The sequence below is a fragment of the Xyrauchen texanus genome, chromosome 25, assembly GCF_025860055.1.
Source record: "Xyrauchen texanus isolate HMW12.3.18 chromosome 25, RBS_HiC_50CHRs, whole genome shotgun sequence".
Classification (NCBI taxonomy): domain Eukaryota; kingdom Metazoa; phylum Chordata; class Actinopteri; order Cypriniformes; family Catostomidae; genus Xyrauchen; species Xyrauchen texanus.
The window spans coordinates 25191410-25214517 of NC_068300.1; the positions used below are offsets into that span (position 1 = coordinate 25191410).

At 38.1% G+C, this 23108-nt stretch overlaps 1 protein-coding gene across 7 annotated transcripts in view; it reads left to right on the top strand.

The window, feature by feature from the left end:
- The first annotated feature begins 2081 nt into the window (after positions 1-2081).
- The window catches only part of atp2b3b (ATPase plasma membrane Ca2+ transporting 3b), a 77102-nt gene continuing 56075 nt past the window's right edge, over positions 2082-23108 (top strand). For all 7 annotated transcript variants that reach the window (XM_052090953.1, XM_052090946.1, XM_052090948.1 and 4 more), the window contains exons 1-2: positions 2082-2490; positions 15324-16013. In XM_052090953.1, the coding sequence (XP_051946913.1) occupies positions 15785-16013 (229 nt within the window). In that variant the 5' untranslated portion in view covers positions 2082-2490; positions 15324-15784. The remainder of the gene's footprint in view (positions 2491-15323; positions 16014-23108) is intronic.

Genomic DNA, 23108 nt, shown 5'->3' on the forward strand with positions numbered 1-23108 from the left:
GACGAATATCAATTGCCTCTGCTTCTGGGAGGTCAATCCGCACATTTTATCACGTGGCTTGTTGAGTGCATAGCGGAGACATAGCGCATGTGGAGGCTTCATGCTATTCTCGGCGGCATCCATGAACAACTCACCATGCGACCCACCGAGAGCGAACCACATTATAGCGACCATGAGGAGGTTACCCCATGTGACTCGACCCTCCCTGGATTCATACTTGTGACTGCAGGTGTGGCAGTCAGTGTCTTTACTTGCTGAGCTACCCAGGCCCCCGGGCAGAACCTGCTTTAACCACTCCCCTCCAACCGCCAGTCTGCTTTGAGCTTTGACAGTGAGAAAAAAAAAGATGCATAACAAACAGAGATGGCGAGGAGGTTTGTTTTAGGTTGTGGCTCTCCCAAATCATTTTCCCAATCCCCCAAATACCCTGGTTGCGGGCCCGATGGATTGATTTTGATTTTGAAGAAGGAGGGATATCAGAGAGGAATGTTCAAGGCATTTCACCCGCAAATGCTTGAAAAATTGGACCGAACACGAAATGGGGTTTGTGAAAAATACGTCTGTGGCATGGGGGGTGTGGTCATGTGTCAGTCTGTGGGAGAGGGAGAGTGGTAAGGCTCGTCACCTGGGTCGTAATTATCTCTAACACCTGTCTCATTATAGTGATGCTGGAGGGAGACCTGAAAAGGCAGGCCAGAGCATCAGAGAGGAGAGAGAGTGTGATCAGCAAGCAACTACTGCAAACTGAGAGAGTGCTTTTCATTTAGTTATACACTAGTTATTTGTTTTGATGGTTACCGTCAATTGTGTGAAGCTGACAATTAAAACCCCTTATCTTGAACCTGCTTTGTTGCCTCCTGACTCCTCCATTGCCCACAAACTGAGATAATTTACACTGTCCTTAACAGATATGGCTGTCCCGACAGTGTACACCATTGGAACCTCACAAAGTTTGACGGTAAGTAAAACTAGCTAACAAGCATGTCAGAAACGGTTTTCGGCCAGCTATATTTAGACATAGTTTTAGGTTACTGTTCTAAGCAATGCACCCTATAGCAAAAAAACTAATTTCCCATCGAAAGCAATTGTTGGCGGTGTGTCAGGCGGCGAGTAGTCCTCCACAACTGATTGTAAACTTGAGTCCAGATCTGCCTCATTTTCTGTATGGAATGCCTACTTTTCTAGATCCAATCAATTCCCAGTGGATAAAAGCAAGCCCCGCCCTCTGTTTTTTCTCATTCCATATTCAGTTTCACTGAGTGAAATATGTAATTATACTGAAGTAAAGTTGGCTGCAACGTCTGTTACATGCAGACTTTAAGTGCATTTAAGTGAGGAGAAAATAGACGTTTTGAATTCAAGCAGAAAACCAAAAACTTTGAAAAGTGTATTAGAACGTAACTTAAAGGAAAAATAATTAGTAATGTGATTACATTTTTAGAGAAGTAATTTTTAGTGGATAACTTATTTTGTGTAACTTATCCAACACTGACTATAAGTTGGTTATTAGATGCACAGCTGGTCTGACTAAACGCAATACTAATCAACCTGTTTATGTTCCACTTGATCACTTCAAAAAAGCCTGGAGTCTGCATCTGGTGTTGAGCCCTCGATGAATAATGTATGTATCATAACTTTATAAACATCAGTGTGTGCCAGTTCCGCACGTTTACTACCTGTGCGCATGACCTTCAGAGTGATCATCAGTATGCCTTCTGTTCAGGGATGCTGCCTTTGCACCTCTTGAATCCAATAGCTGTTGATGGTCGACTGAGGACTAAGTTTTGTTGTCGATGTGAAGAACATTTAACGATACCTGTTCTGTTCTTGGGTTTGAACTCGGCGCATGCGGTAGGTTGTACGAGCTGACATGATCGCACTGTAAGGTAGCAGAGTGGGAGGGAGGGAATTTGAGGATGAAGGAGGCTAGGGTGGAGAGAGAGAGAGAGAGAAAGAGACAGAGAGAGTGCGAGTGAGTGAGTGAGTGAGTGTGTGTGTGTGTGTGCGCGCCCACCCCCACTCCCCCTCCCATCCTCCTCCTTTCCGTCCTCTCCATCCGCGCGCATAGCAGCCCGCGCGGATGCTGCGTCCACGGTCCTCAGCGCGCAGCTCAGCAAAGGGGCTGTCATCACACATCGCATAAAAAAAATCCAAATATCGGTTTGTCCCTTCTTTAATTTACACTTCCAAGAAGAAGCGTAAAACCGCACACGAGCAAAATACCTTTGCCCTTTTGTTTTACATCGTTCGGGACAGTAATTTCTCAACGTCTCCAATTTTTTTCCTCTGCGGAACCTCCATCCAACCAGGCAACAACTGCACTATTTAAGGATTCATAATCTCCATCCGTAGTAAACATACCGCTAAATCACCTGGGCGATAGAGGACAATATGGCAACAGCTACTGAGTAATTTGTATTTCTCTGAAGCGGATCCAGGATTTTCCCCTTTCCCCAACAAACCGCAGCAATGTCCTTGGAGCATGGCCTGGTGAGTATCTCAGATTTACACCAATCAGGAATGTTCTTGCCATGGTAACAGTTGGCAGTTCGTTATCATTTAGAGTAGGCTACATTATGAACGAATGACCCGTCTTACTGTTAAATTGTCCTTATATATGTTCTGCGAATGCAAAAGACACCTTTCTGTAAAACCTGTCCTGTTTTCTTGTTATGATAGCAGTCAAGCAGATTAAAACTACTGCATTGAAGCCCTGCCCGAAAAGAGTATTAGTTACAGTCAAGCCTGATGCATATGATTATTCACGAAGACGACGTCCGTGTTGTCCCATCTGTAATGTGTTTATGTGTTGTCCTTATGATTGTGGATGACTGTTACATGCCATTCGAAAGTGTTCCCACGTTTTTCTAAATACCAAATGTATACTTTGTAAATTTAAAAGAATACGAAAACATTATAAGGTATTAAAGATTGTTTATAGCAGTGTTGTTTTTGTTAACATCTCTATTCGGTTGAGTGGGTCCAGATACCTGGCACTGGTGGTACACACACACTTTGCGTTTGTTCCGGATGCGAGTGGCGCACCATCCTCTCTTAAGCAGCATCCTCGTGCTAATAATTCAATTAACATCGCGAGACACTCACGAGACGATAAAGACACGCGTTTTCTTTGTAAGTATATTCGTGCTCTCACGCCAGGTTTAGTGCAAAGAGCAGTCGCCCTCTGAAGGAGACCATTAAAGGTCATTTTATTTGAGAAAACATCGCTGTGGTGCACCGCGAGACACACCTGACCAGCATCTGCTCAGTGACGACGGCGCGCGATATGTGAAGTTCGCTGTGAGTTGCTTGAATTTTCATTGGCAACCCTGAGGTCTTTTTTGTTCCTACTGCAAGGTGTGTGAGTAAGCTGGGTGTGGGACGAGGAGAGGAGGGGGAAGTTGTAGTCTCGCATGGCTCAGACCGCTTTTTGAGTCCGTAAGTCTGTTCTCGACTCTGATTGGCCACTTAGGTTAAGATGAGGTAAGATGCCCCCCTTAAGAACAATATTAATTTACTTTTAAATTGTAACATATACTGTATTTAAAAACCTTTAGCATGTACAGGCATCATCCAACATCAAGGGATATACATAGAAATATGTCCACTTTTGTTGTTATAGTACAAAATTAAGAAAAGGGGCCATCTTAACCCACTGTTAGGGCAAGACCTCACAGGGTAAACTTGTCCCAGGTATCATCCCATTTTTGCAGAATGTATACAATACATCTGATATCATTCTTAGTAATACAGACGTGTATAACTGACTTTCTTCTGCAGAACACAAAAATATTTCAGCTCTGTAGGTCCTCACAATGCAAATGAATGGTGACCAAAAAGTTGAAGCACCAAAAATCACATAAAGGCAGGATAAAAGTAATCCATTTGACTCCAGTGGTTAAATCCATATCTTCAGAAATTATATGATAAGTGTGGGTGAGAAACAGATCAAAATTTAAATCCTTTTTTATTTTAAGTCTCCACTTTGACATTCTGAAAGTGAACATGGAGATTTATATAAATAATTGAAAAATGTATCTTTTGCTCACCCCAAAGTGATTGCATGACTACCAAAGACATATATTAAGACACTAGAGTTGTATGGATTACTTTTATGTTGCTTCAAAGGTTTGGTCACCATTCACTTGCATTGTATAACATCCTTTTAAGACTAATAGAAGCGATCACCTCCACTCATCAAGGTCACTGTTTTGGCTTCCCTCATTGTAAGCAACTTTGATTGTCGCACACAATGGAGAATTGTGGGAACAAAAGGAGTGACACCTGTGCACAGGCAGCATTTTATGTATCTTCTAGAAAAAGTGCTTAAAACCTTAACAACATTTTTTTTTTGTTTGTGCTCCAGTTTTCTGACCAGGTTGTTCTAGTTTGAATGCTGTTGTTGCAATAATAAGGAAAGTTGACCTAGAAGACTTTTATGGATTAAAGTTTGTGAAATGTAAAAAAAGAAAAAAAAATTGTATGTCTATATATATGTCTATATATATGTCTATATATATATATACATATATATTATACAGTATATATCCCTGATGAAAATAAAGAGTGGCAGAGAAAAGAGAGCGAATGTGGTCGATATTTCAAGTGACAATCACATCTCACGTACTCTTGAATTCATATCTTTTCATGAATCTTACACAGGATGATACATTCTTAAATCAATGGCCTCTGACGCTGTCATATAAATGAATGGGCATGACACACATGACATCATGTGTGATTAAAATGGCATGGTTGATAGATTACATTTGGAATACAAGATATTCTCCTACTTATATCTTTACATTGGCAGTATGGATTTAAAACCTTTATTAAAACTTTATTTTTTACTGGAAAATAAGACAAAATACTGATTAAGAATTAATATTTTTTCCAGTAAATATGCATACACTCTATGAGCAGAACAAATACAATGTTACTTCCAAAAGAGAATCATGCATAGTTGCAACTATGTCTTGACACATGAAAGGCAAAAGCAGAGCTGATGCAGGGTTAGATAATGTGTGTATAGATCAGGGCACGGTAACTGGACATGGCCCATGGGAAGGTGGTTCATCGTTATATTATGTCTCCACCAGATAAAAAAGACTCCCACCTATTTGCAACACATAAATAGAACAATGATCCCATTCTTTTTCATTTGGCCAAAATCACACACACCAATGAAACATATCCTTGTTTCTTTAACAGTAGATGACAAATATCTGAACTAATGATAGACTGATATATTGACCAGGCTGTTTAATCAGTTGATATTTGACAAACTGTCTGCTCCAATTAGCCGACTAATGGATAGTCAAAGGATTGTGCACATATTTTCTATTTTAAAATATAAATATTTTTAGTGATTCCAGTAAATATTGGTCAAATAGATTATTTAAATTTGACTTCATCATGTTTTCTATCAGTAAGTTCTATTATATAGGCCACAAGCCACCCTGCTCTCTAGATATCGGAACCTACCATTAAAAACCCATATCTGTCGACTACTAGTCTAAACCATTTTCAGGTATTTAGAATAGAAGACGAGGAGCTTATGTTACTCCCTACTGACTCTTACGCCAATGCAGTCCATGTTTCGCTCAGAAAGCCTGAAACCAATGTAATGAATACAGGCCACTGCAGTGAAGTTGGATGGGAGGAGGTAAAATTGGACGAGCAAAGAACAGATGGACAAAGAGTCTAAAATTGAGGATAATGGAGGGGGGTTATGCTATGAACTGAGCCAGACAAGGTAATATCACAGCCCAGCAGGTGTAGCTATAGCTCACATATGTAATCAGAATCCAGAAGTGTCCTGTCAGAAAAAGTGTGGCCAAGTATGCTTACAAACACAAGGACTTTTACCTGGTAACAGATGCTTCAAGTATTTACAGAAATGAAAACACAATAATATGAATATGAATATTACATGTACAAAGAGTTGCACATTCAGAAATTTGCAAAGGAGAATAAGAATGTGCACAAGTAGTTTAAAGCTGAAGTGTGTAAAAGTTATTTTAAAAAGTAATCCACTAAAAATGACAAAATACCTATCTAAATTGTAATCAAATTACTTTACTGAACATTTTTGACGCTACCTTAAATGTTGTAACAGTACATTTTTGGAGAGGTGCATGTCAGGCTATGGTGTAGTCTACACTGTAACTGCCGTAGGTTCGACGCAGAAGTATTAATCGGCCTTTAAAACACTTTTGCTCTGTGGCACTATTAAATCATTTCTCTGTTTGAGCAGCCCATCAAGTCCAACGCAGCAACAGTGGCTGAATCAGTGGTGTGAGTTTGGGGCAGGAGGACTATCTGTGTGTACCAACAATGGATGACAGGGGAATTTTATGGACAACAGCATTTAGCCACAACATTAAAACCACCTAACTAATATTGCGTAGACCCTGCTCGTGCCGCAAAAACAGCAGAACCCCATGCAACAATCATCCATGCTAGTGGTTCTCAACCTTTTTGACTCCAAGGCCCCCCACTGTCCAAGACAATATTTGAAGGCTCCCTCACCCGAAACTAATTAAAATAATTAATCATGGATCATTTTTGATTATAGAAGATTCAGAAATAGTCTGTTTATATTTTGTAGGCATATATCTTAAAGTATTTTTTAGCATTTTATTGAAGTTTCGTTATTTATTTTATTTTTTTAATATTTCTTATTTTAGATACATTTTTAGTCAACTTGAGGCCCCCTTGGAAGTGTGCTTAGGCCCCCTAGTGGGTCCTGGCCCCCTGGTTGAGAACTACTGATCCATCCGATTATCTAATCAGCCAATCATGTGGCAGCAGTGCAGTGCATAAAAGCATGCAGATATGGGTAAGGAGCTTCAGTTAATGTTCACATCAACCATCAGAATGGGTAAAAATGCAATCTCAGTGATTTCAACCGTGGCATGATTGTTGGTGTCAGATGGGCTTATTTGAGTATTTCTGTAACTGTTGATCTGCTGGGATTTTCACAACAGTATCTAGAATTTATTCAGAATGATGCCAAAAACAAAAAACAGATGGAAGATGGAAATGCAGATGGAAATGCCTTGTTGATGAGAGAGGTCAACAGAGAACGACCAGACTGGTTCAAACTGACAGGTAACTCAGATAAACGCTCTGTACAATTGTGGTGAGAATTTAATTTGTTTATGTCCAGAGAGGTATGAGCCTATACAAGTAGTTTAAATATGAAAATAAAAGTAGGGTATTGAATAATGCACACATGGGTTTCTATTAGTATCATGCATAAATATTAATTAACAAATAGCACAGAAATTTTATATTGCACTCAGTTGAGATGTTGCACTGTAAGATACCTTTTTGTATCAAATGAGTATAAAGAAGAATTGGAGGGAAACATTATATAATTATATAAAATATTAATCAAGGCTTATTTCTTTCAGTCTGTGCTTTTATTTTTAAAAATATTAGCTTATGGCAAATAGCAGAGGGAGTATGTCTGTGTCCTATTCCATCAGTCTAGCAAAAATCACCCTTTTGTCTTCCTTATGACAGCACCTTCATTACCACCACTATGTTTGATCCTCTTAGTAAAGCTCTGTCAGCAGCAGGCCTGCAGGCCTCTGTGCTGTATTTACCCTTGTCACTGAGACTCTCTATAAACATGGAGCTCATGGGAATGAGAGTTTATTTTCTGCTTTAAAAAAAAATACTGGCTGACAATTAGATGAAGAATCTTGTAAAGTGTAGTTGCATTTGTCATTCTGCAGAAATAACTCAAGCAATGTCTGTCCGTTCACATTAAAGCAGCATAGGGATGGACTGATGTTTTTTTCCTTTCTGTTTCCTCTATATAATGTCTTTTTGTTCCATTTTTAAAACAGAACAAAAGCACATTTGTCTGGCTAAAAACCAATCTGACAGTAAGTTAGATTCACAGATCTAATTAGTTATGATATCTAATGTCTATTTAGATTCTGTTTGTGTATGAAAGCTTTTTTCCTTTAGGACTTTTTTAATCTGCCTCATTCTTAATACAACTGGCGTTCATATACTGTATCTATTTTTAATTCGGGAGTTGGGGGTCATAGAGTGAATTTGTCTTTTCCCCATATAATCTGGCCTGGCATGCCATGACACATAATTTCTGTAATAAACAATTAATATAAAAATATGTATTATTTTTCACTCAATATGGTTACAACTATATTGCAGTGGCTCACACTTAAAATGATATTTAAATATATAACAATATAGTTGATTGAATTTGTATCTTCTACAGTAGCCTGACAAAGTCGCACAAACCTGTCACTGTCTACTTGACAGAATTGCTTACTGTTTTAGGTAAAATCTATCTTAGTAAGTATTTGACCTGTAATAAATATATGTATATATATATATATATATATATATATATATATATATATATATATATACACTCACCTAAAGGATTATTAGGAACACCATACTAATACTGTGTTTGACCCCTTTCACCTTCAGAACTGCCTTAATTCTACATGGCATTGATTCAACAAGGTGCTGAAAGCATTCTTTAGAAATGTTGGCCCATATTGATAGGATAGCATCTTGCAGTTGATGGAGATTTGTGGGATGCACATCCAGGACACGAAGCTCCCGTTCCACCACATCCCAAAGATGCTCTATTGGGTTGAGATCTGGTGACTGTGGGGGCCATATTAGTACAGTGAACTCATTGTTATGTTCAAGAAACCAATTTGAAATGATTCGAGCTTTGTGACATGGTGCATTATCCTGCTGGAAGTAGCCATCAGAGGATGGGTACATGGTGGCCATAAAGGGATGGACATGGTCAGAAACAATGCTCAGGTAGGCTGTGGCATTTAAACGATGCCCAATTGGCACTAAGGGGCCTAAAGTGTGCCAAGAAAACATCCCCCACACCATTACACCACCACCACCACCAGCCTGCACAGTGGTAACAAGGCATGATGGATCCATGTTCTCATTCTGTTTACGCCAAATTCTGACTCTACCATCTGAATGTCTCAACAGAAATCGAGACTCATCAGACCAGGCAACATTTTTCCAGTCTTCAACTGTCCAATTTTGGTGAGCTCTTGCAAATTGTAGCCTCTTTTTCCTATTTGTAGTGGAGATAAGTGGTACCCGGTGGGGTCTTCTGCTGTTGTAGCCCATCCGCCTCAAGGTTGTGCGTGTTGTGGCTTCACAAATGCTTTGCTGCATACCTCGGTTGTAACGCAGTGGTTATTTCAGGCAAAGTTGCTCTTCTATCAGCTTGAATCAGTCGGCCCATTCTCCTCTGACCTCTAGCATCAACAAGGCATTTTCAGCCCACAGGACTGCCACATACTGGATGTTTTTCCTTTTCACACCATTCTTTGTAAACCCTAGAAATGGTTGTGTGTGAAAATCCCAGTAACTGAGCAGATTGTGAAATACTCAGACCGGCCCGTCTGGCACCAACAACCATGCCATGCTCAAAATTGCTTAAATCACCTTTCTTTCCCATTCTGACATTCAGTTTGGAGTTCAGGAGATTGTCTTGACCAGGACCACACCCCTAAATGCATTGAAGCAACTGCCATGTGATTGGTTGATTAGATAATTGCATTAATGAGAAATTGAACAGGTGTTCCTAATAATCCTTTAGGTGGGTGTAAATATATATATATATACATACAGGGTTGGGGAGTAACGGAATACATGTAACAGGATTTTGTATTTAAAATACAAAATATAAGTAACTGTATTACACTACAGTTACAATTTAAATAATTGGTATTTATAATACAGTTACATTCAAAAAGTATTTTGATTACTGAAGAGATTACTTTGCATTTTATTGTCATTTGTTTCATTTAATTTTTAGTCCTTTCAGATACAAAACATTTATGCATATAAATGATGAGATCCAAAGTGTATTTGAACAGCGGTGAAACACTTTTTTATGATGTGTTACATTCATACGAGCTGACAGGGAAGTAAGTTTCAAGTATATTTGGAGCACAAGAAATAGAAATAAACCTTGTGTAAATGATCAGCTTTACGCTAAGCTAAAATGCTATTTCTAGTCATTTTATATGTAAGTTACCAGGCACGATCATTATCATCAAGAAAATCATCATAATTTCTTTTTTTCCTAGTAAGACCATCGATATTAGGGCAAAAATCTTATTCTTGATAATAATTTGTTTATTTTCTTCCTGTAAAAATATCTAAAAATCCTTAAAACAAGCTCAGTTTGATTAATCTTGTTTTAGAAACAACACTGCATAAGGTATTTAGGTTTTTCAGAGAAAGTATTTTTAACATGTGTATTTTGTCTTACTGTACTGAGTTTTTATAGTCAAAACAAGTGAAAAAAATCTACCAGTGCTGAAAAAGTAATCCAAAGTATTTAGATTACATTACTGACCTTGAGTAATCTAACGGAATATGTTACAAGTTACATTTTATAGCATGTATTCTGTAATCTGTAGTGGAATACATTTCAAAAGTAACCCTCTAAACCCTGTATATATATAAATACATTTTAATTTAGTATTTTTTGTTTCACATTTCCCAATAGAACAGAAATGCAATTGTGGATCTTTATGATCAAATAGTTTTCATGCTATTCTTACAAAACTATGTGATATGTTCATAATCAATGATTGGGTCTTTGAGGGTTAAAGGTTTAATACAAACATATATAAACATTCTGTCATCATTTACTCACCCTCATGTTGTTCTAAACCTGATTGACTCACTTTCTTTTGTGGAACACAAAGATGAATAATCTAATCTAATCATAAAGGGATTAATAATCGTGATTAAAATGTATACCATTATCGTGCAGCCCTTGCATCATTTATTAGTTAGTAGCTTTAAACTTTATTCAACATGAGAGCTGCCGTTCAATGTAATTTAATTGTTTTATTTTAGAATTGATATCTAAGCATAGGCAACAGTGGTTTTTTTTTGTTGTTGTTGTTGTTCAAATTGTGTAGCCCTGTAAGAAAAGAAATAAAAACAATCTCAAATGACAGAATAATCGTGATTAATAATCGTGATTAATAATAATTAAATTATCGTGCAGCCCTAGCGTAAATATTATTTCAAATTTCTCCTCTTGTGTTTCAGAGGAAAAGAAAGCAATATGGGTTTGGAACAATATCAGGGTGATTAATTTTCATTCTTGGGTGAACTATCTCTTTAAACAAGTAGGAAAATTCAGGTAACAGCTGAATAAGAGTGGACGGAATGTGGCTAAACTACATCACTCTGAGGTTGGACTCTGTCAGTGAACTGTCTCTGTATTCATAGTGAAGTGAGCAGCACTGACTCATCGACTTTGCTTGTTTTTTGTTTTTGCAGCAGACCTTTTAATTTCAAATGTTCCCAGTGAAAAGTCATTTCCGGCATTGTATCACAGCTTCATGATCCATTTTTAATGTTTGAATATGGGTTAAGGTTTCTTCTAGCTTTAGGGTGTAGTGTGTGTCTGTGCCCATGTGTGGGTGTGAGCACTTTTCTGTTGGTTACTTAGACACATTACATAAGGCGCTGAACAATTTATGTAATGCTGGCCCTCTGTCTCTCCCTTTTAACTTTAGCAGATTGGGTTGGGTAACTTCAGGGCGGTCTGGTCTAGGCAGACCTGGGAAAGCTCAGTACACTATCATCAGTGTCTTACCTAATGGCATTAGAGCACACTTGCTGAAAGGTTTGGGAAAACACGTATCAATATGAATATTCAGCATAATCTCCAGACCATCTGCCTCCTGCACACTGAACATAACTGCATGGTTAAGCAGTCTCTTGGTGAGGCAAATCTGGAGCTGCATAGACCCAGAAGTTTGTGTCTGTTGACAGGAAGTGGCTCCAAAAGAAACATATGTTCACAAAAACACATATACAGAGAAAAATCATATAGTTTTGATTTTCACTTCATGCTTTTTGATTAATCGGATTGCTATCTGATTGGTATCAACAATCCATTTACACTTTTACACTTACTGTAAATGTGTTCACAAAACAAATATAAATCTGAACTACTATTCCTGCAGTATATACAATTATAACTAACTGACCTTCTATGATGATAACAGATTGCAACAGTCTGGATCCGCAAGTAAAAATCCCATTAATGTTCTCAATAGACAGAAAGATTTCTAACAATACCTTGTAAACCTTTATAGACAGACCTAATGTGAGATCAGAGGTTGTTGATGGTTTATGGTATGTGCTTCTGTTGAAGCTATCAGTCTGCATTATTTCAACTTCAATTAACAAAAATGTGTTTAAATGTGGAATTTCTGGTGAAGAATTACCTTACCCATAATCCTGAAGGATCCACCTATCAGAGAATCATGTCTAACAAAGCGCGCCAAGAGCTCTGCAGCGACCGCCCACTCCTATGGCGCACTGCGAATTATGCTATCAAGTCTCTACATACGCAAACTGATAAAAAAAAGTGATACATTTTTATATACCTGAATATTTTGCAATAAACGTAAAATATGTTGATTCTTCAACAACTTTGAAGGACTATTTCATGGTTCAATACACGTTAAGTTTAATCAACAGCATTTGTGGCATAATGTTGCTCACCGACAAAAATTCTTTCGACTTCCTTTTCTTTAAATAGATGCAAAAATGTGGAGGGTTTAAAGACAGAAATGTAAAGCTCATAATTTTATAAAACCACTTACATGAATTCTTCTGTTAATTTATTTTTTGTTTCTGTTTTTACAGTTGTTTTAAGGTGGCAACAAAAAGTGTAAAAGTGGATATAACTTTTCACAGAAAAAGTGATTTTAACACAGTAAAAGCATGTTATATTGTTTACATCATGTGGCTATACTTTTGAAAAGTGATTATTTTAATGTTTATGGACTGTCCCCATTCACTTCCATTGTAAATTCCTTTCTGTAATCCAGATTATTTATTTATTTTTTGTTTTATGAAAAGGGACCATTCTAAATAATTTTTGTGGTAATCAACATTTTGCCACAAATGTGGTCGACTGAGCTTAACTTGTATTGAACCTGGAATATTCCTTTAAATCAATAGTTTGATATTTTTCCATTCCCTCATAAAATATGTTAAGTACACAGTCTTGTAGCTTTGTCTTTTTGTCCGACTTTCAAATACTTTTGTTTGTAATCTTGTGATTCACCTCAGAGCTGGTTGGTGTGGATCATGGCTTAGAACACTTTTTTGAAGGATTTGGTGAAATCCTTATGGAAAAAATTAATGGGTAAATACCTTCGGAACTAAGACAGCTGGAAAAGTGAACGAGTAAATTTTGTTACACTTGATGTCACTCATAAAATCTAAAAGAGGAAGTAGCTGCAATGGCTAATAATTTCATGATTGCAGTACAAATGGCAACACTCTCCTGTACATTGCAGCACTTAACTTTTGAATGCCAACTTAGTACAGTTTGGGAGGAGAAAAGTTTACAAATCTCAAAAACAAAATGCATTTACATCCACATCTTGTATGTGTCTCAAATCACCTGCAATTAAATGTGTGGTGTTTGGGTGTCCACATCCTTTTGTGTAGTGTATTATTGATAATTTGATAATGCTTTCAATTACCAGTGCAGTCCTCTCAGCTCAGTTTAACACATTTAACCATGTTTAAATCCATTCTGCAGAATTTTACAGAATTTCCCCCTAAAATCAGTGCAAATAATACTTAAAAAAAACAATCTGCGTATTCCATCTGGGCCTGCATTTGACCCCATATTATCTATAGACTGTGTGAAACGTTTCTATTATGTATAAATGGCACGCATCAGAGGAGAAGAAAGGAGGGGGAAAAAGGCTGGAGGGCGACTGGGACTGGGTAGTGAGTCAGCAAGAGAGAACGATGACACCCTGTATGTAACTCACAGTTTTATCTGCCAACATACACAAGTCTTAAACACTACACACACATACCACAGCATACCACATACCCCAGATTCATCATCATCTAAGAGAACACAGGGACAGATAGAGATAAAGATGTATGTTAGGAAATGGAAAAAAAAATAGATGTAGAGAGAGTCAAGAGATATAAACAGAGCCTAAACAATAGAGGCAAATTCTGTGATAGTGTCGATGTTGTTGTGTTGTGATAGAGAACTGTGTGTGTGTGTGTGTGTGGATGGGTTTGGGTGGTTTATGAGGACATTATTTTAGGTTACAAACTGGTCATTACAAGGTTATTATGCTATAAATGTGGTTTATGAGGATATATCTAGTGTCCCATAATTCAAATCGCTTAAAAAACATACCAAACTATGCTTTTTTGAACATGTAAAAATGCAGAAAGTTTTTTGTAAGGGATAGGGTTAGGTTTAGGGTATAGAACCTATAGTTCATACAGTATAAAAATCATTACGTCTATGGAGAGTCCTCATAAGGATAGCCGCACCAGCATGTGTGTGTGTTGGGGTATAGCTAGGTCAAAAGTGCTTTGTGGGAGTCAGAGTCATCTGTAGGTTTCCATGGTAACTACGTATATGCCAATGCAGTGGTCTAGATTGCTGAGAGATACAGTATATATTAAATGCACTGCCATCTGTTAGAGCACAATTCCTCTTACTGTATATCTCACTGTAAGTCCAGAGATTTTAGTGTTGTTGTGTTCAAAATGGACTGACATCTCTATTGAATATAATTTAAATATTGAAGACCTGTGTAATATCTCATTAACATTTATGAATTTGACAGATGCTTTTACCCAAAGTAACTTACTGCACATACAAGGTACACATTTTAATAATTCATGCGTTTGCTGTGAATCAAACCCATTGGCATTGATAATACCGTGCTCTACCAGTTGAGCTCAAGACTTATAATTATATGATCATTTACTCACACTTATGTTGTTCCAAACCCATAGGACTTTGTTCTGTAAAACACAAAAGTAGAAGTTAGGCATTACGTTATGGACTGACAGCCTTAGTCACCATTCATTTTCATTGCATCTTTTTGCCAAACAATAAAAGTCCTTAACATTCTACCTAGCATCTCCTTTTGTGTTCCACAGAAGGAAAATAAAGTCATGCAGGTTTAGAACGGCATGCGGGTAAGTAAATGATGACAGATTTTTTTAATTTTATTTTAGGTTGAACAGTCTCTTTATTGAAGGTAAAAGAAGTACAGTGCGACTCAATTAAAGCAATAAATGACCTTTGAGTTGAGGTGAACATGCGCTGATATGTTTGAAAGCATTAGCTCAGAGCCGTCTGTCTGTATGCTCAGTCTGCCTGCAAAGGAATGCCCACTGTACTCTGAGTTGCAACATGCTGCCCACACTAGAACTTTGAAGACTGTATTGCATTTTTTTCTGTCTGTGTGTCTTTGCAGGCTTCAACACCAATCCCAGCACACTGCACCCTCTGAACCCTAACGCTACGAAAAATCCTTGGTTTTAAACACTTACTCGCTCATTCTTTTCTCCTGCTCTCGTTCTTGGTGTCCTGATGGATTGGAAGTGCCCCGATCCCTCGATCTGTTGACCCTCGGGGTGAGGGGGTAGAGCGGAGAGGACAGGTTTTCTCAAAATACACAAGTGTCCAGCTTCCATTGTCCTAATTCATCTGATGGAGAGTTAGAAGAACGGGAGCTACTACTGGGGAGGGAGAGGAGTGGAGGAGATAAAATAAAAACAAAAAAGGAAAGTCAAGAATCATCACAAAGACTTTATTCTTTGCCCAGCCATTGAGATTGCTTTGCCAAGAGCTCCAGAGATCTGGACGTGTGGGAAGTTATAAAGACACGGATAAATCTACATCAAGCATCGTGGACCAAACACCTTAAGACCCAAGATGTCCACTACGGCAACCATGGGTGAGATGGCAAACAGTGCGGTGGAGTTTTACCCCAAGCGGGCAGGAGGTAGTGTCGAAGTCAATCATGCTGGAGACTTTGGAGTGACGTTGGATGAGCTCCGGGACTTGATGGAGCTGAGAGGACCCGAGGCCTTGCAGAAAATTCAGGAAAGCTTTGGAGATACAGACGGCCTATGCCAGAGACTCAAGTCTTCCACCAGTGATGGTGAGAGAAATGTTCTAAAAACTTTGTCTCTCTGTCATTTCTGTGTCCTTCTCGCTTTTTCTCCTTTTTTTCTTGTTAATCCAAACCTGTATGACTTTTTCTTTTTGGTGAAACATAAAAGAAGGTGTAAGGCAGAATGTTAGCCAGTCACAATTCACTTTCATTGATCTGTTTTCCATACAATGAAAGTTAATGGTGACTGCGGATAACATTCTGCTAACATCTCCTTTCTTGTTCCACGGATGACAGAAAGTCATACAGCTTTGGAACAGGAATAGGGTAGATTATGACAGAATATACATTTTCATTCCCAAAATTAAAATTCTCTCATTATTTACTCACCCTCATGCCATCCCACATGTGTATGACTTTCTGTCTTCTGCTGAACACAAACTAAGATTATTACAAGAAAATTTCAGCTCTCTAGGTCCTTTCAATGCAAGTGAATGGTGACCAAATCTTTGAAGCCCAAAAGCACATAAAGGCAGCATAAATGTAATCTATATGATTATAGTGGTTTAATATATGTCTTCTGAAGTGATGCAATCACTTTGGATGAGAAACAGATCAATATTTCAATCATTTGTACGATAAATCTCCACTTTCACTTTCACATTCTGAAAGTGGAGATTTATAGTTAAAAAGGGCTTAAATATTGATCTGTTTCTCACCCACACATATCATATTTCTTCTGAAAGCATGGATTTAACCACTGAAGTCATGTGGATTACTTTTATGCTACCTGTCTATGATTTTTGAAGTTTGAAATGTCTGGTCACCATTCACGTACATTGTATGGACCTACGGAGCTGAAATATTAATCTAAAAATCTTTGTTTGTGTTCAACAGAAGAAAGAAAGTCATACACATCTGGGATGGCATGAAAGTGAGTAAATGATGAGAGCATTTTCATTTTTGGGTGAACTTACCCTTTAAGCTTTAAAGTCAGTAAAAAAAAATTGTTTTTGTGTTCTGCATAACACAAAAAAGTAATATGGGGGGTTGGAACGACGTGAGGGTAAGTAAATAATAACAGAATTACATTTTTTGAGTGAACTATTCTTTAAATTCAGGAGTGAATCTGCGTGAATATTGTATGTATACTGAATACAAGTCACTCCAGAAATTGCAATGTTTGATATACTGATAACGTGATGGCGTCTGTAAACAACAAACATGAATCCCAACGGTTTATAACAGTAACCTGCTTAAACCTGACATATTTGACTAAAGAAACATTATTGGCTGGAGACATATTATGATACAGCAATTTGGTTTTAGAATGCAGTTGTCTCATAAATAACCAAATTCTGTGTGTGTTGAATGGCATTAAGCAACCGTATTTACAGTGCTTAATGCCATTAATGACAACCGTATTTAGTGTTTGCGTGGCCAGTCAGTGCTCATTATTTCTCATTTGATGTAGCACCACTGCTTAGCCTAAGTTAAACCCACAAGCTTAGACTGTGCTGAACATCTTAAATATTTTCCATCTTTTTCTCTTTGCCTTTGTCTCTCTCTTTCTCTCTTTATTTTTCTCTCACCTCTTCACACTACTTGTCCACCACCTCAATCTGTCTCACTCGGCCAACTTCTCACTCTGGCTCTACGCGTTGTGTTGGGTTGCTAGGCAACCACGCTGTCTGTGGTGAGGTGGGTGTAAAGAGAGGGGTTACTGGGTAAACAGTGTTGGAGTGGCTCACTCACTGGAGTCGGTGACTCTCAAGGTCCCTACAGTGATCGCAATACTTGGCATACATCCTTTTTTTCTGAATCGTAATTGAATGTGTTGCTGTAATGTTTCATATAACATGATGACTGTAGATGGAATTTAGATAGCAGAGGAGATGATGCTGATTGATGGAAAACAGATAAACTCCATAAAACTCACATTGGAATGTATTGATTGTGAGTATATTAGAGGATGTGACATGTAACTTTAACTTAAGGTTCTTTTAAGGTGTCTTTGTTGGAATGCGTATGGCTAGTTTCCCTATGAATTTGTTTATTTGAAATGTTTTTTGTTTTGCCTGTTTTGTTACAACATAGAGGGGCCATGTGCACTGGTTTAAAATCTGCTTTGTAAGTTCAGAGCGCAAAGGAAATGAACGATTAGTGTCCCAGAGGAAATTATATTGCTCAGAGGTCGCTCATTCATAGCTCAGGAGACTTAATGGAGTTTGTTGTTATGGTTCAACATTCAACTCTCAGATGCTTCTCCAAAATTCTCTAGCAGAAATAAGAAAAATGTACAGTATAGATCTACTGTAAATGAATGTGGATAGAGTAGGTCAGCTAACATTGTCAATCAAATGTTTGAGTTTATATTGAAATCTTTGACTTTTGGGATCTTTACAAATCTGAGCACATTTTGTGACTTTGTTGAAATCTCATTGTGGAACTGAAGAAACTGATGTAAGGCCCCATTTCCACCTGAAGAAATGTGGTCAGGTGAGACTTTTTCTTCTTCTTGTGTATTTCCCAGCTGTTTACACCAGGTCACTTGTTAAATGCTTCTCCTGTGACCACTTGTGTTTGGATTTGGAGGTGAGGGTCTCTGTTTCATGACTACATAAATCAACTACACAATGTCAGTGTGTTATTTTAGTGGGTTACCTATATTAAAGGAGCTTCAGTTGTTTGTGCTTGTCATCTGTTTTAATATCAGACACACTAAAGAAGATCGATAAATATTTGTGCTTGTGTATATATATCCACTTTTAAACATTTTCAGATTGCCGCTCGTAACCGGCAAACTTTAAACTCTTATTTTAGTGCAGTGGTTGATTGACAGGTGAGGGGTGGTGCTTCACTGCTGCCGGGACGCAAACAGGATGGATTCGTGTTTACACCTCAGATGCGATCGGTCACATGCGTTTTTGACCACATTCGTATGTGGTTTTTGTGATCTGATCACAAAATGTTTTAGACCCCATTTAGACCGGTGTTTAGGGCTGACCACATGTGATCGGATCACCTGAAACATATCGTAATACCAGGTGGAAACCAGGGTCTAAGATTACTAGGTCACTATTTAGTCCTACTGGTGTCTAGAAGAAATAAATTATGTATTTCCCAGATGATAAAATAATCCTAGCCATCCCAACATAGCAACATTAGCTCAACTAATGGCGTGATTTTGGGATGGTACTATCCGTTTGACCGACCAACAACAGACAGGTTCTGGAAACCCATTTAAAACCAGTGAATGTACAACCTGGTGTATTTTTCTACAACAGGCTATTATTGCCTACATTCCTGAATAGTGAAAATTGTTACACATTTTTTCAACATAATTGGTAAAATAATTAAGATTCGTTCTAAAATAATAAAATCGAATCATGGGTGAATTTAATCAGTATATTTTAGGGCCTAATATTTGGATACATTAACAGGCCTACCTAATCCATTGATAAAAGTGCCATTAAACTGGTTGAGTCATTATAAAGTAACACATGCCTAAACATGAATTTAGAACTTAAAATAAATTAATTCAATGGTTGTCAGCGGTACATTTCACTTTATTGTGATTTAGTTCTTTTCCTGTGGCACACCCAGAGCCCCGTTTCTAGCTAGGCACCTGCTGTAGATATAATCATGTGACAGTTTATCTAATTTTAACTAACTTGCTGGCCATGACAGTATAGACCAATCCTTTGGCAACAACACAACTTATGTGACACACAGAAGTGGTGGCAAAAACTGTGATTCCATTTCCGGTTTCCGTTGTTGAAAAATTATTTTGAGGGCTCTCATAGGCGGCTGTGGCTTCAAGTCATCAACAGAGCTGACTGGACTGAGGAGACCACTTCAAATCAGGGCTTTGCTGCAAACATTTATTGCAACAATATAACAGGTATATTATTAACTCATATCATTATAATAATTGTACAGCTATAAATATTTTGTGTCACACTTTCGTTTAAACGTCTAATCTGTCTAATCTAACACAACAGTTTGCCGGCTTTCTGACGCCACTGAAAACTGACCAAAGAAGAAGACAATTTACGCCAATGCCTATTACGCTATAGCTCCCCTTGTGGCAACACTGAGAATGCATTATGAATTATGATCTGACACATTTCATAATGCTATAATGAATGAAATCGAATTTGAAATAGCTTCAAGCATTTGTCTTCACTTACTGTACTTCCATGTTTCAGGCTGAAAAGGGCCTTACAAACTAGAAAATGGGAGGGAAGTGGGCATGGATGGATGCAAGCATTCAACACCTAAAAAGGTCTTCAGTGTGAATGTATCAGTTAGAATATCAGATGTTGCCCTCAGAACAACATAAGCTATAAACAACCCTTCCATGAGGGGTTAACTCCACCAGAGCTTGGGAGGATGTGAAAGCTTTCAGACTGCCTTTATGTATCGAGATAGCTAACACCTGTCACCAGGGACTGCTCTGTTGACAGGACAAAACCTGATGCTCCTGATGCTAATAGTCATACAATAAGTGAAGTTTCCCACTAAGTGCAAGTAGAAGCAGAGCTAATCCTGTTACATACTCATGACAAAGCAGAGACATGGGGATATGAGAGGAAACTAGAGGGGGCGGAGATGAGAAGTGACGGTGAATAAGCCTGACACTATGAAAAATTATGCCCTGAAAATGGAAGTCCATTAGTGTCTCTTCCTCCTCTCCAACAATGCGTTTAAGCAGAGCTTTGGTGCAAGAGCTGCCGGCAGGCCACGGATCCACAGCTGCTGTAAACACTGCTTTCAGTGCTGGGCATGGACGTATCAATCCGTCATGAGCCTGAACATACACAAATACCTGTACTGCTGTGGCAGGACATGAAGATCTCAGAGCAATGGGGTTGGAGGATCAAAAGAGAATGAAAAAGAGAGATATGGAGAGGGAGGATGAGAGAAAGAGAGGTTAGGAAGGAAAGAAGGAGAGAGATGGAATACTAGAGCAGCTTGCCGCATTGTCAAGGACACACCAAGGGGAGATGGGGGGGGCTTTGAAAAGCAATAGAGATTCTTTAAAGTGAAGGAATGCGGGCATGGCTACTCAGCACTTTTGCTTAACCCCTTCCTCAGGTGGCATTAGCTTTTTGAAGCACTATTTATTGGATATGTCCAGATGGGGACACTAACTCCCTATTTTAATACTGTGCAGTATATACTGTATACTGCCTACTATTGTTTTTAAATTGTGTGTGAAACAGAGCACATGATGCAATGCTTAACATTTGCAAAAGGAGTATGCTACATTGTTGTCACATGACCTCATCATGTGGCATGTTTAATTTAGCGAATGCCATCCGGGAATCAGATTGGAAATAAAAACCATTATTTAGTATTTTTTTATCTGGTATTGTGTTTTTACATTTGTCAGTCCAAACAAGTCAAGAAAGAAATGGTAAAACCTGATATTAATGACTGCTATTACTTCAGTTCATTTACCAGACTGGAAGTGCCTGTAGCCAGTACTATATGCACATTTTGGCAAAATGTTGTCATGTTTAACCAAACTATACTATGTATGTAATCATAGCAAAAGTAGTATGCTATTCCAAACAGAGCCACTTTCTGTCCTGTTCTACTTCTCTATCTCGCGTACCCTCTTTTTCCCTCATTCATACATGCACTTGTCATCTAAAGTATTGTATAATTGTGCATTCAGTAATGATAATAGCAAGGTTTAGTGCTGAGTGCTGGTATGGAGTGACCATGATCAGTGTATAAACCTCAGGTGCTCCCATAAGCACAGTCAGCCTTATGCTGACTCACAGTATACATGCATCCATACATTCCTCCTCTGTCCACATAAGGTATTTTCTGGTTGGGTTGCCCTGTCCTTATTCTTCCCTGATGCATACTCAGCAAACACACATGCACATAGACTGAAGTCAATAGTGTGCCTCATTGAGCTGAGCTGTAAAGCAGGATCTCACTCTGAGTGACACTTGTGACCTCAACACTGAGATTAAACATTAATGTTCTTGCAGGCTCTAAAAGAATCACTGTGTGCAAAAACTGTTTCCACAGCAGACCTATCAAAAATCTATTATAAGGCTAGCGTGAACTGCACTGAATCAATGACATCATCTGTAGCTGGGCGAAAAGGTGCCCGAAGACAGGAAGTTGAAGAACATGTGCTTGATGTCTTCATCACCATGGAAACTGCACAAATCTATGAAAGAGTGAAAGAAAGAGTAAGAGAATGACTCTTAAAGACATAGATGACTGGGTGCATTAAATGCAACATGTCTCGTGTCTTCATATCTAGCTCTCTTTATCCCTCCAGCTTCTCTCAGCCTCTCATTCGATATAGTAGGAGCTCTTTGAAATGAGCAAAAACATGCAATTAATTATTTACATCAGAAATTCAATATATGTGGCTAACTCAGATTCACATTGCCTCATTATTTGGAACAATGTGTCTTAAAATTATACATTCTAATATCTTTCTCTTCGTTCATTATCATCAGATGGTTATATTCGGATGTGGATTTTATACAGTTATAACAGTTACTTCTGATCCTTTAATTTGACAAGCAGTGTTCCAAGAGTTCTGATATTTAGAAGAACAGCACTGGAATGCTTCACTTTTTGTACCACTCTACTTGTCCATGTTCGGCAGTTAACAGTTATGTGTTGCTCTGCGATGTGCAATGTTGATCTTGCTTTGGCTTCATTTGGAACTATTTCCATAAGCGGATCAAAAATAGACAAAATATTTTGTCCAAAATATTATTTTCTTGATATTAAAGGAATAGTTCACACAAAAAGATTTGATGTGCATACAATGCAGTTAAATGGGTTGCAACACTTTCAAGAACCAAAAAGGACATAAAGGCAACACAAAGGTCATCCATATGACTCCAGTGGTTTAATCTATGTCTTCTGAAGCGCTACGATCAGTTTTGGGTGAGAACAGACAAGAATGTAACTCCTTTTTCACTACAAGTCTTGACATTGGATCATGATTTGATGCTTGATTACACGTCCACATGTTTGATGCATGCACAGAGCTCTTGTACAGTGCTCTGCACATGTCTCAAGCAAGAGAAAGTCTAATCGAGTTACAAATCATGATTGCGCCTATAGGAGACTGCAAATGTCAATATTTATAGTGTA